Source organism: Accipiter gentilis, chromosome 24 (genome assembly GCF_929443795.1).
Source record: "Accipiter gentilis chromosome 24, bAccGen1.1, whole genome shotgun sequence".
NCBI lineage: Eukaryota > Metazoa > Chordata > Aves > Accipitriformes > Accipitridae > Astur > Astur gentilis.
Genome location: NC_064903.1, coordinates 13,656,557 through 13,670,084, shown reverse-complemented (window position 1 = coordinate 13,670,084; position 13,528 = coordinate 13,656,557). Strand labels below are relative to the sequence as shown.

At 39.6% G+C, this 13,528-nt stretch overlaps 1 protein-coding gene across 10 annotated transcripts in view; it reads left to right on the top strand.

Annotated features, from left to right (window-relative positions):
• The window catches only part of TAF1 (TATA-box binding protein associated factor 1), a 33,915-nt gene extending 20,770 nt beyond the window's left edge, over positions 1 to 13,145 (top strand). For 5 of the 10 annotated variants that reach the window (XM_049828143.1, XM_049828140.1, XM_049828142.1 and 2 more), the window contains 13 exons: positions 172 to 270; positions 990 to 1,167; positions 2,485 to 2,552; positions 2,934 to 3,056; positions 4,167 to 4,259; positions 4,335 to 4,419; positions 4,939 to 5,006; positions 5,088 to 5,204; positions 8,053 to 8,178; positions 9,639 to 9,737; positions 10,023 to 10,173; positions 10,965 to 11,142; positions 12,198 to 13,145. In XM_049828143.1, coding sequence (XP_049684100.1) covers positions 172 to 270; positions 990 to 1,167; positions 2,485 to 2,552; positions 2,934 to 3,056; positions 4,167 to 4,259; positions 4,335 to 4,419; positions 4,939 to 5,006; positions 5,088 to 5,204; positions 8,053 to 8,178; positions 9,639 to 9,737; positions 10,023 to 10,173; positions 10,965 to 11,142; positions 12,198 to 12,414 — 1,602 coding nt within the window. In that variant the 3' untranslated portion in view covers positions 12,415 to 13,145. Of the gene's footprint in view, positions 1 to 171; positions 271 to 989; positions 1,168 to 2,484; positions 2,553 to 2,933; positions 3,057 to 4,166; positions 4,260 to 4,334; positions 4,420 to 4,883; positions 5,007 to 5,087; positions 5,205 to 8,052; positions 8,179 to 9,638; positions 9,738 to 10,022; positions 10,174 to 10,964; positions 11,143 to 12,197 lie in introns of those variants that run through there. The other 5 variants (XM_049828141.1, XM_049828148.1, XM_049828144.1 and 2 more) reach the window with 4 other exon arrangements.
• The last annotated feature ends 383 nt before the right edge of the window (positions 13,146 to 13,528 follow it).

Genomic DNA, 13,528 nt, shown 5'->3' with positions numbered 1-13,528 from the left:
CAGCATCTCTATTTCTGTTTGTACTAACTGGTCAGTTTCTTTACTACTCCTGTGCATCCTCTGCATGCAACAGAGATACCTGCCCAGTAAATTAATAAACTAAATTGCCTAGTGGGTAAATATTTTGCATCTTGGAACTGCCTTAATTTTTCTGCCTCTGATTTTTTTTAGCGTCCTCATAAATCTATCCACCGACGGCGAACAGATCCTATGGTGACACTGTCATCCATCTTGGAGGGCATCATCAATGACATAAGGGATCTTCCTAATGTAAGCTTAAGCTATGAGACCAAAAACCTATGTCTTAAGCAGTATGGCTAAAGTAGGTTATGCGTTGTAGACACCAACATTAGGCTAGGCTTTTCTGAGATGAGTGGTGTGCCAGCCCTTTCCCTCCTGCCCTGCATACAGTTGGTGTGCATTATTTCCTAAGTTATCTCAGCTCAGAATCTTTTTGAGGTGAAAACATCCATATGAGAAAATAATGTTAAATAGCTCTGTATGGATACACATTCAAAGCCTGGGATGTGACCCTGCCCCCCTCCCCCGCCTAAAACCAGAAAAAGATGCATAACACTCAAATGTAGCAATGTGGAATAATTTTATATATGTGGCACTGGAGCAAATTGTGTACTTCACTCTTTCTGACCAGGCTTCACCAGAAACTTGCACAATCAAAAGATTAAAAGGAAGATTTGAGTTGAAATGAGAATTTAAAGTTCACTTTCTTGACTTTTGTGCTGCATAACCAAAAATATCTTCTGAGAATTCTTTGTGAGATTTTTCTTCTTAAAATGGTATTAAAGAACATTTTTTAGAACAAAGTGATAGCTACTGTGCGGCTGAGCTTACCGTATTTTTCCTGGTGCAGTTAAGAAACTGTGTAAATGTTTTATACTTTAGTACCTATTCAACTGTGGAGGTTAAACTGAGATTAGCTGTGCTAGTACTGTGGTAATAAGCATTCATTGTTTTCTTTTCATCCTCAGACATACCCCTTTCATACACCTGTAAATCCAAAAGTTGTCAAAGATTATTATAAGATTATTACTCGGCCCATGGATTTACAGACCCTGCGTGAAAATGTTCGTAAGCGACAGTACCCATCCCGAGAAGAGTTCAGAGAACATCTGGAACTAATTGTTAAGAACAGTGCTACATACAATGGTAGGCTATTAACAACACAGGGAAACTGTGTTTCTGCTGATACATTGTACATGTATGAGGTGTAGATCCTTTATTAGTAACAAAAGCAGCAGAAAGGCAGAATAAATTAGCTGTCAGGTGGCAACAATAAACCTATGTTTTCCCAGATATACCTGAAAGACTATATTAATGTTAATGAGCTAATTCATAAATAAGACATGGACTCTAGCATTTAACAATAACTAAGTGATGACTGTGATGTAGTAACTGAAGTTCAGTAATGGACCTATCAATGACTGAAAACACTGGTGCATGAATTAAGTCAAACTTCAGTGAAGCTAAACAAAACATTATTTTCAGCAGGCTACTTAATGAGTGTCGTTCCTTTTTGCTTTCAGACATGGATCAGTGGGGAGATACTTGTGAACTTATTTTCTCAATATTATGCTTTAGTGAACGAATCTTTTAATACAAATAGGAACAGTTCACACCTTTTGAAGCCATTGCCTTGGAGCATCCAGCTTTGAGTAGAGTTTATTGTAATGATTTTTGCATATTTTGGTTCTTAGTTGCAATAAATTTTTCCCCATTTGGGAAGGTCAGAAAGCTAGTTTAAAAAAACAAAAAGTGTGGATTCTGCAGTAGAGCACGCATCTGCTGGGGAAAAGTGCTGATTCATTGAGAGATTATAGGTCAGCTCTATTCTGACTGCTGATAGAAAGGTCTTTGTCCAAAAAGTATTCATTTGATAAATTATAAAACCTCTCAGCTGTGTTGAGTCTCTCTGGGCTGTGCAGCATTCAAGGTGACACTGACAGCACTGGTTTTGTGCCTTTACTGCTTCCTTTATTATTTTGACAGCTAAGTCACTCTTTTATCCTAATAAATGAATATTTTTTTAATAGTTCTCTTGCAAATACTTGCTTCCATGTCTGAGGAATCATGACATTATTTAAAGCTGTGGTTTTCTGAATATTCCTTAAATGTCCATCTGAAGCAAACAGAAATTTCATGACTTATACTCTGAAAGTTTGGCAAAGGTGGAGGGCTGAGCAGCCAGTCTTCCACAGGCACAGCTGCTTTCTCATAGGGTTCCCAAACCTTAATAGAATGCATACCAGAAGTGTGAATGTTTGCTATAAATAACCTTTTCTCATATAAAATCCATACTAAACTTTAGTAATTGTGTGTATTGAGAATATACTTGAGGATATACTCCTGACTGTGCTAGAAATATAATCAGTGATGCTTTAGGAGAAAAGATTAAGGCATATTTTGACATAATTGGCCTTTTTAATCAGGCTGGAGTATCTCACTGTACTTGCTGTGTGTTTGCAGGGCCAAAGCACTCACTGACACAGATATCTCAGTCCATGCTGGACCTGTGTGATGAAAAGCTAAAGGAGGCAAGTCTTGTGAATGAGTTGTGATCAGAGCGGAGAGGGGACGGATGGTGAGGGGTGGTTGAGGACTTTGATGACAGAGGACATAAGTAGGCAAAACACAGGGCTTTAAGGAGAGTAGAAGAATAAGGGAACTCCTCCCCCCACCCCAGGGTGTATTTGAATTTTTACAATTTTAAACAGTTCACATTGGAGTCTTTCTCAAAACACAAATGCTTGTTTGTTACTTTGTAGTTATTTTATCTTGTATGTAAGCTATTTCCCCCCTTTATTTACAAGTGTCTTCATAAAAAGGTGAATGGGAGTCTCTTTGGGACAGAGTATCCTGATAATAACAGTTATTAATCTAGGGTCAGCCACTGATGTTTCTTACTTTTATTGCAGAAGGAAGATAAACTGGCTCGATTAGAAAAAGCAATTAATCCCCTCCTGGATGATGATGATCAAGTGGCCTTTTCCTTCATTTTGGATAACATTGTCACTCAAAAGATGATGGCAGTTCCCGATGTAAGTTGCTTGAGTGGAGTGTGTGTGTGATGTGCAAAATTATAGTCCTGTGGCTGTGTATTTATGTTGTGGTGGTTAGTGCACTGACAGAAAGAAAGAAAAAAAAAAAAAGGAAGAAGAGTGCTCTGTCAGGGAGCTGGCCTGTGATTTTCTGACTGGCACAGATGTACTGGTACTCACTCCCTTCACTGGAGCAAAGGTCCAGAAGTGAAGGCTGGGTTCCAGTTCTTTTTTCCTGCTGCTCTTGCTTGTGGATAGTGCCTGTATCAACCTCCCATTAGTATGAAGTCACTGATTATCATTAAGCATGGTCATTATAAAACATACTCTTCTCCTGCTGCTTATAGTACTTGCTTTGGTAGATCTTGAAGCACTCTGCAAAGGTACTGTTTTCAGGTGCAAATAAAACACAAGCTGCTTTCTAATTGATCAGGTTTACCCAATGTTGTACTAGTTCGTTAGTATTAAAAAACCCCAAACCCTTAAGCTTACCTAATAAAACTGCACAGATAAGGATTTCAGTGTCACTCTTCTATACTGTATATTATGTCTGGAGTAAGGAACAAAAGTCTGTAGTGGTTAGACTGAATGAGAGAGGGCTTAAATGCCTGTCTTCTTTAAAACTGTTGTTTTCATTCTCTGTTGTCACCAGGTTCTCATTTCTGATGTTTAGAAACAGATTTTAGGGTTTTTCTATGCCGTCGCACCATGATGAACTGTTAAATTGGTATGCATAGCCCCGGTTGTGAGATCAGACCTAGGTTTATATTCTTCACTTATTGTAAAAGCAATGAGTGTTCTTGCTGGACATTGCAGTTATGGTGTGGAGGAAACAGTTATATTAAATAGAAAAGTCCTTTGTATGACTATTATTTTGTATTACGTGTTCCTACTGTCAAACATATCAACAGGCCTAGTTAACTGGTAGATCTTTTTTTCTGTGTCCCTCCTGAAGCTAAACGATTGGATTCAAGATGTCTTGTGATAAATACTTCCCATACATTTTGGGCGTTAGTCAGTTCTGGAGACTTGTTTTATGAAATTTGTAGCTCAAACTGTAAAAAATTCTACACAGAAGCTTTCTAAACTTGTCTGTTTTCTTTCCTTTAGTCTTGGCCATTTCATCATCCAGTTAACAAAAAGTTTGTTCCTGATTATTACAAAGTGATTGCTAATCCAATGGATCTGGAGACTATCCGCAAGGTGCGTAGCTTGAACAGAGCAGCTGCTTGAGAGATGTTTAGACTTGATTACTTACTGGGTGACAATCTCTTCCAGAATATCTCCAAACACAAATACCAGAACAGAGACACTTTCCTGGATGATGTCAACCTCATCCTTGCCAACAGCATTAAGTACAACGGTAGGTGTTAAAAATAAGGCTTCAGCTGCCTTCTGTACTTAAATGAATACATCTGTGCACCTGTTCAGTAGTGCTGTCAAAGCCTGAAGCTGTGCATCCTGAGCTTGATTGTTGATTTCCTTTCCTGCTGAGAAAAGAGATGCTTATACAGTGATGTTTTCACAGTCACATGGTGCTTTATTTACCATCTGGTGCAGAATGGGGCAGTTACAACTGGGGAGGATTTTCTACTTGTTCCATACACATTTCTGCTTCAGTGATTTATTTCTGGGAATTTCCTTGAGATGGACAGGGTACAACCTTCCTGTCTCCTAAATCATATTTTTAATGCTGGAACAAACTGATTGCTGTTTATTAGCTGAATGTGAACCCTGCTTTATATTTCTTCTTAGATCACAAGGTGTTGGGATTTAGGGACCTGTTTCATGAGAGCTGTGTAACCAAAACCTGTCTTTCTGTCTCAGCAGCTGGAACTGACCAAATGTCAGAATGCATAAAGAGATTTGTTTCTTACTACAGGGTCAGACAGTCAGTACACAAAAACAGCCCAGGAGATTGTAAACATCTGTTACCAAACTTTAGCTGAGGTATGTGGACAACTCTACTGTAATATTTTTGTATGTTTGAATTTTCTGTTCTGCAACCTTAGCAAGTTTGTTTGTTCTTAGTATGATGAGCACCTGACTCAACTTGAGAGAGACATCTCTACTGCTAAGGAAGCAGCACTAGAGGAGGCAGATCTGGAAAGTCTTGATCCTATGACGCCTGGTCCCTACACTCCACAGGCAAGTGACCAAGCAAAGTTTTTGCTTCCTCTCTTTTAGTTTCAGTTTCCTGGATGTTTGATCTAGAGGTGCCTATTTGTTCACTGTTCTCCATCTGTCTGCAGTTAGTAGAGTATCTTGTTGGATGGTGTGCTAACAGCTATTTTTTAAGGATAGATATGAGAAGCGGTTATGATGCTTCAGAGAGTGAGATACCTAAGACAAAGAAGGTAATTTCCCAAGCAACTCGCAAAACCAGTCTCAAAATGAGCTGTGTACAGTCAGGTACAACTGAATGTTTGTTGGAAATTCAGAGACTGTGCAAGTGTAGCAGTTAGAAACCCTTGGAAGGCAAGCAGTGAAAAGGTAAGGAGAACGTAAGGAAAAAACATCAATACTGTAATGCTAAGAAGCCAGAGAGCTGTTTGGTGGAGTATTGTTGAAAAGGCTTATTGCTATGAGCAAAGAAACTGCCTAATATGGTCAGCAAAGTACAGCTGCTCTGCATTCTTTGGTGAGATTCTTTACATTTCTTTATTTTGGTTCTAATGGAAATAACATTTTTTACTCCTCATTATTATTTTATAGCAGACAATAGTGTGTGTCAGTTACTTTGTACGTCTTATAGACAAAGTTGGAAGCATAATTTATACTGGAGATTGTATGACAGACTGCTTTTTCAGTGTTTACAGTTTGGCAAAGTTTAATAAGCTATTTAGACTTTTTAAAGTGCTGCTTCTTGCCCTGGGCTGTTTGGTTGTTTTGAAAAACATCAGTAAAAAACTTTCATGAGGAATGGCAAATTCGTTCCTGAAAAATAAAAGTGCCTTTGGAATTTGCGTGATTAAATTAGGTAACTGTTCAGGGAATGTCATCCTAATTTCTGAGATGTACCTTTTGTTTATTTGGAAAAACTGTTGAAGTTCATAAGTCTTGGGAAAGATCTCTCTGCTAATAACTGAATGATCAAAATTCAAATGTTGTATACCCAGTGTAGGAAGACAGAGCAAAGCTTTCTTTGCAGTTGTTCATCCCAATTGTAGACCAATAATGTTTCTATTCTGTACAAGTCTGGTGTGATTACATCTGGAAAGTTGCATTTAATTTTAGTAAAGTCAGAGCAGAAAAGAGTGGCTTGAAGTTCAGGAACAATTTGTTCAGGAACAAATTTAATCTTATGAAGATTATTTTTAAGAGAAAAATGAGTTTAAAATTTTAGGAAATAAGTATGCAAAGTTTATATGGCTGAAGCCAGGATAGCAGGCTACAAACAATTTTGAGGCAGTAGGTAACATCCTCCAACCATCTCTCCCCCCACCCCCCACCAAATGTAGCCTTTTAGGAGGCTAGAAAGAATTTCCTAGGAATGATGATTGAACTCAGTGGGGTGGGGATACTGAAACTGAGTATCACAGAAGACGACCTTTCTGGCAATGGGAAGTGTCAGGCTTCAAAGGAGTCATTGGTGATTAGTTGTTTAAACTATCTATTGACACATTTTAAGGAAGATTAGATGGAATCAAGGATGATCCCAATACCTCAGAGAATGAGGGACAAAAATGTCATTCTTCTCTCTATCTGATTGTTTCCTTCCCAAGAGCCATATTACCTGTTCTGATTTTTTTCCCAAGTTGGTGGTCAGGAGAGAGGAAAAGAGGCCCGAGTAGTGAACTGCCTATTAGTTTGCTGCTCCTTCTCTGTGCTTGCTAAAGGAGAGAACTTCCTGAGCTCCTCCCTTGAACTTGTCATCTGAAGGCCACTCTTTCCCTTTGCTTCTTGGCTGAAGGTACACTGCTGCTTCCCACACTTCCAAACTTGTCACAGACAGGAGGCCTGGTGCTGGTTGCTTGGTTTTAGTTCCCTTTATTTCAAATGCCATTGTGATGACTAATAATTATCTCCCCATATGTGTTTTCAGGAGCTGGACTCCAGGATATAAAAAGCAGATAGAGCAACTAGAGAGCTGCCTGTGGTTTACATGTCTGTTTACATTCTTAGGAAGTCTGTTTTGCCCAATTTAAATGGTATTGCTGCTGCTCTTAACACTTTCAGGATTGTCATGATACATACACTGTGTATTATAAGGGCATTTCATCAAAATCCTAACCTGTAGTTCCTCGTTAACTCTTCAGAGGTCAAATGGCATGCAAACTACAGACTGGCTTTTAGAACACTTTATCCAAACCCCCCTTTTTTCTTGCTTTTGTCAGCTTTAGGGACTCTTGAGACAGTTATTTACCTAGCAAAGCTTCAACTTTCAATCAATTCTATGTCATATGCGATAGACTTTATCCAGTTCTGATAGCAGCATTTCTGCTTGCAACACCATTTCCATCATAGGAATGGAAATTAAAAGAGCCATGCTGAGTCAAACCAAAGGTTGATATAATCAAGTATTCTGTCTCTGGCAGGGACCAGAAGTGGATGCAAACATACAGTGATCCTTCTTACAGCGAAGCCTCTCTGCTTCTGGCAATTGGCCGTTCAGGCACCTTAAACCGGTGTTGCATCTGGACCATTGTATTTATGAGCTGCAGAGAGGTCTATTCTCTACAACTCTATCTAATCCTTTTGGATTCCATTGACAATTTTGGCCTCTGTAGGATTGCACTGCATAGAAGTACTGACTTCTATTTTAAAATCTGCTATTTGGCAAACTTCAAATCTGAGGTTGTGAGTCGTTGCGTTTTACCATGTTTGTTCTTTAAGAATAAATAGCTTATTTTGATTAAACAGTGTTTAATAATATAAACACCATGCCAAAAAATGCATTTAGTCCTGAAATCCCAGTCTTGCCTCTCAAGATACTGTTCTAGTCTCAGTTCAGTGTCTGAGAATGTTATGTCTCCTGTTTCCACATACACTTTAGCCACCTGATTTGTATGATACCAACACTTCCCTCAGTATGTCACATGATGCTTCAGTCTATCAAGATGAGAGCAATTTGTCTGCTATGGACAGTCCCATCACTACCCCAGAGAAGCGAGGAACTCAGGTCAGAATCCTCCATTTTTTCATGTGGTTGGAGAGTTGGGTTGTAAAGCAAATTAGTGAAAGGAGGCAATTACTTTGTAGGAAACAGGTGACAAAAAGATCAGCAGGTTTCCCAAGCAGAGAAGCAATCCACTTCAAAAGTTATGCAATTTCCTTCATTTTGACTGCTCTGAGGGAAAAAGAAAAAATTAAAGAGCGCTGGGAATTGAGACAGTGCAAAACAAAGAATAGAGAAGCAAAAGTTGGAAAAGAATCTGCCTAAGACCAGATATTTGTTTGCTTCATAACTTCTGGGAGTAGAAACCTGGTGACTTGTGTTACAAAGGGCTAATATGCAATCCCTTGTTGATTCTGAATAGGGGAATGGTGAAGTATATTCTACATATTTGGATGATGATAATTAGATTATTATGGTTGCATCCAGTAACGATTAGAACCTGTACAAACACCTAGGAAGAGATGGTTGCCGCTGTAGGTACCTTATAGTTGTAAAAGAAAAAAAAGCAGACAGGTTAAAGTTACTAAATCATTATAAATGAACTCGTTACAGTAACCATAGAATATTCTTTTTCATAGTCTTTATTCTGTATTAAACAAAAAAAAAACTGTTGGAGGAGAGAGAATAACGGAAGGAGATGCAGTAATATGACCATGAAAATAAATTACCAGGAGGAGGAAGAAGGTGAGGAGGGCCACAAGACTGAATGTGGTACCAGAAAGACTAGTAAGAGCTATTCTGAGCAATCCAGACAAACAGAGTTTGAATATGAATAGTTCCATCTAGTATTGTGGCTGGCTGTAGCTTTGAGAATGCTTCTAGGTGATAAGTCTTCAAGCTTTCTATAGACTTTAAATTTATAGTCTTTGGGACAGAATCTGCATGTCCTCTCTACCGTGGACTCATTGTGACTGAGGGAAGAACAGGGTTCCATCTAGTATTGTGGCTGGCTGTAGCTTTGAGAATGCTTCTAGGTGATAAGTCTTCAAGCTTTCTATAGACTTTAAATTTATAGTCTTTGGGACAGAATCTGCATGTCCTCTCTACCTTGGACTCATTGTGACTGAGGGAAGAACAAGAGAGAGAAGGGCAGGAGAAGATCTGTTGGAAACTGCCGTCTGCTTTTAAAATATTTTGTGAAAATAAGCACTTCTTAAGATCTAGTGGTATTTTCCAGAAATAGCTAGGTAAACAAAGGACTCTGGTACTGTAAGGCTGGAGATTCCCTTTTCAAGGATGAGCCCATCAGGATAAAAGTGTGTGGAGACTGTGTGGTCTCTGATCTTGGAATAAAAAGAGAAAGGATCCTTGCTCTGAGAGTGATATACATATATTTTTCTTTTTGTCTTTCCCCTCCCTGTACTGCCGCACACATCATTGTGGTCCAGATGTCAGTCATACCCTTTGGTTTGTGTCCAGTGGTGCCTTCCTCAATGGTATTGCTGTTTGTGTTCCCCATTCAGATGCGCCAGGGGCGAGGTAGGCTGGGTGAGGAAGACTCTGACGTAGATATTGAAGGGTTTGATGAGGATGATGATGGGAAACCTAAGACTCCAGCCCCAGTGAGTATATTTACAGAAATCCCAGCCACAGTCTATGTGTTGAATTGCATACTTGTGGTAGAAGTCTCTATAGTGTAAGAGTTGTCTGCTCTGTCTGCCATCCTGAAAGACAGCAGTATTTATAGCAATAGCTAGACTTTAAAATGTAGTTTTAAAATGTTAGCATTATGAAATAAGTGAATGCTTCAGAATGAATAGTATGATAAATAGTAGGCATATGCTGGAAATGGCAGCAGTAGTTTGTATGTTGTTTGATCTTCACTATCCGTGTTCTGTATGACCTAGGAAGTTGAAGATGCAGATGGTGACCTTGCTGATGAAGAAGAAGGATCAGCCCAGCAGACGCAGGCCAGTGTCCTCTATGAAGATTTGCTCATGTCAGATGGAGAGGATGATGATGATGGGAGTGATGAAGAGGGAGATAATCCTTTCTCATGTAGGTGTCCTTTTTTATAAAAGGTTGAATAGGAACTGGTTGTTCACAAACCCAGCTAATCTTCTTATGCTTCCATCACAAAAACATGCAGTAGAGAGCACACAGCATAACTGGGATATGTAGGCCAGGTGGCCTAGTAGTCAAAAAGCAGGAGAGACCAAAGGGCCAGATGAGAAAACTGGATGAACATAAATGGGACTGAAAACAAAGTGGAATAGGAGTGCTGTAAGTATGGACACAAAAGAAAGCAGAGTTAAGACAAGATCTGGTCTATTATATTTCATAAAGTGAAACTGCAAATGGTTCCGAAAAGACTGGGACTATGATTTGGTGTGCAGAGGTAGGAATGGGCAGTTTAGTAAAAGCACAACATTTATTTTGATATGAAACAGTGTGGTCAATGTTACCAAGAACTGGAAGAGGTGTCTGGAGGTTCTTCAGATTGTTTCCCTGTTTTACTAAAAAACTTGCCATGCAGAAAAGCTTATAGTGGTATTTAGCGATGGCTTCTGAAAATTATTAGGGGGGAAAAAGGGGGAATTATTCAGAGTAGACAAGCAAATAAGGCCTTTTTGAGTAATGGCAGTAATGAGATTGCTTTTGAGTAACATCAGAATTGGGTCCTCAGTAAGTGGTATCACCTCCCAGATACCCTTTCTGCTACCTTGTGGAGACACTACTTGGTGTACATTCCTTACAGTCAATATTGTAGCCTTTAAACAAAGACAATGGGTATGTAACTGCCAGAACAAAACTGTCGATTTGTGACCAAATGTTGGTTTATTACACAGCTATCCAACTGAGTGAGAGTGGCAGCGACTCAGATGTGGAGCCCAATGCAGTGAGACCTAAACAACCTCATGTTCTTCAAGAGAACACACGAATGGGCATGGACAATGAAGAAAGCATGATGTCGTATGAAGGAGATGGTGGGGAGACATCTCATGTTATGGAGGACAGTAATATCAGGTAAGGACGGCTGAGAATCTTGTTAAAATAATTCTTCAAAATCCCCTCTCTTAAAGATTTCTGAAGTGTTTATCATAAAAAACTGAAGAATATCTCATGTTTATTAAGTTAGTCACTGTTTTCAGTGTTGCAGCCATAATTACCATAATTGCAATTTACTTATCAACAGAAATTTGGTTTTGCTGTTAGATTTTTCACTAATAAAAATGTTAGTTAAATTAAAAGAAAAAAAAAATCATTCTTGTAGGTTAGATGATTTCCTGTACATAGTGGTTTTTGAAGGCAGGACAAATAAAGGTTTTTATAGGTTATCTCAGAAACTAGAAGATGCCTTTGAAGTTAAAAAATGATTTAGCTGATTACCACACCCCACCCCCCCCCTGCCCTGCCCAAGAATAAACATTTCCTTACTTGAAAGCAAACTGCTTAGTTAAAGTCCAAAAGAATAGGAATATGCATATTCTGTATTTTGGAAGGAGTTCCATTATTAGAAAATGACAAGTACAGCACTATCAGCTTTATTTTTTTGCATTTACTTGAGAATACTGATCTACTCTTACTTCTCTGGCCATTCTGTGGATTATTATCATTAGATTATCTGTTCTTTTTCTACTTATGAAATTCAGTCTCTTAATGCTATTATTGATATTTGCGAGATAAATGATTGTACAGGCATTTATGCTGGGTCAGGCAAATGATTGGTCCAACCCAGTACCTTGACAATAGTCAGCAGAAAATGCTAGAGAAGATGAGAATGGGCTGTCTGCCTTTTTGTCTGCACTAAACATGACAGATGGAAGGTGTTGGAGCGGTCTGTTTTTCCTGCCTTGAGTATATCAGAGTGGGATGAGGATGATGGTAGACAATTGTTTCATCAAGAGAACTGTTTTTTGTTTTAAAGAGTTGGCCATTGACAGAATTAAAGTGTACAGTGGTTCCAAGTGTTCCACAAGGACTTCAAGCCAGGGAATTTTTACAGGAGTTAACTACAGAATTGTTGGTATCAGCAGCTGATTTGAAATGATGGTATAGTAAGAGTATTTTCTTTCTTCTAGTTATGGCAGCTACGAAGAACCAGACCCAAAGTCCAACACAAGAGATACTAGTTTCAGCAGTATTGGAGGGTATGAGATCTCAGAAGAGGAGGAAGAGGAAGAGCAGCAGCGCTGTGGGCCAAGTGTATTAAGTCAGGTCCATCTGTCTGAAGATGAAGAAGACAGTGAGGACTTTCATTCTATTGCAGGAGACAGTGACCTGGACTCAGATGAATAAACTCCTTTTCCTGAGATGGCGGTCATCCTGGGCTACTCTTGGCTCCCAAATTTCTCTTGTCCTAGTTTTGGTATAAGGAACAGTGTAGTGTGGCCTATGTTAACAAGAAGATTTTTTTTTTAATATATATAATATCGTAATTGGTTATAAAACATGTTATGTGACTGAGTAAATGGTGAAAATAAGCTTTAGACAAGCATGCCCTGCTGAAGTTTTGGGTTGTTGTAGCCTGTACTAGTTCCAGAATCCTGACGAAGATTTGTATGGTTTGTTCTTCAGTCTTATAGATGTAAAATAATTTCTCATAAATACTGGCCTGTTTGATACATGGGTCTCCGTCAGAAAAAAAAAAAGCTTGCTCAGAGTAAAATACCTGCTGTTGATAAACAACTATAAACCAGTTTTCATTTCATTAAAGGGAAGGTTTTTCTCAGGGACCACAGCATGAATGCAGTGTCTGAAGTCTTACCCCAGACTGTTTCTTATAATTGTCTTAACTACTTTGAATGCTTAAGTAAACAGCTGCCCTATGTATTTTTTTTTTTTGAAGTCTCATTAGTCCCAGAAATCAGAATTTAGTAATGTGAGTCTTCAGGAAGGCTTATTATTCACAGGCGATTGATTCCTCATTTTCAGTTACCTGGAAAGCAGGGGCAGACTCTGGGGTTCTGCGTGCAATTCTGCTGTACTGCCCACCGAGTTCATGTAAATAAAACTCGAGAAGGTTTAAACACGCGCTGCTTTTATTGCCGTCTCTCCGCGCCCCAGTATGGCTGGCCGGCGAGCGCAGGTGCCGTGTCCGGGCCCGGGGGTCCCCGCTCGCCCCAGCCTTGCATTTCCAGCAGGCCCCCCGTCGCCCGCACCCAGATGTACCGCGGGCGCCATGTGCGGAGGACCCGCACGGCTGAGGGTGGTTGCGCACGCGCAGTTGCTCTGTGTTTGTCGCAACATATTTGCGCGGAAGGATACCTAAGCTGACAAAGACGGACGTGCACCGTTAAGGTGAGTGCTGCAGGAGGGCGGGCTTGGCTGAAGGAGACGGAGGAAGTTCCGGTGGAGGTCCGTCCGCCGCGCAGGGGATCTATACGCGTCCACTGGTTGGCTCCGCCCGGAC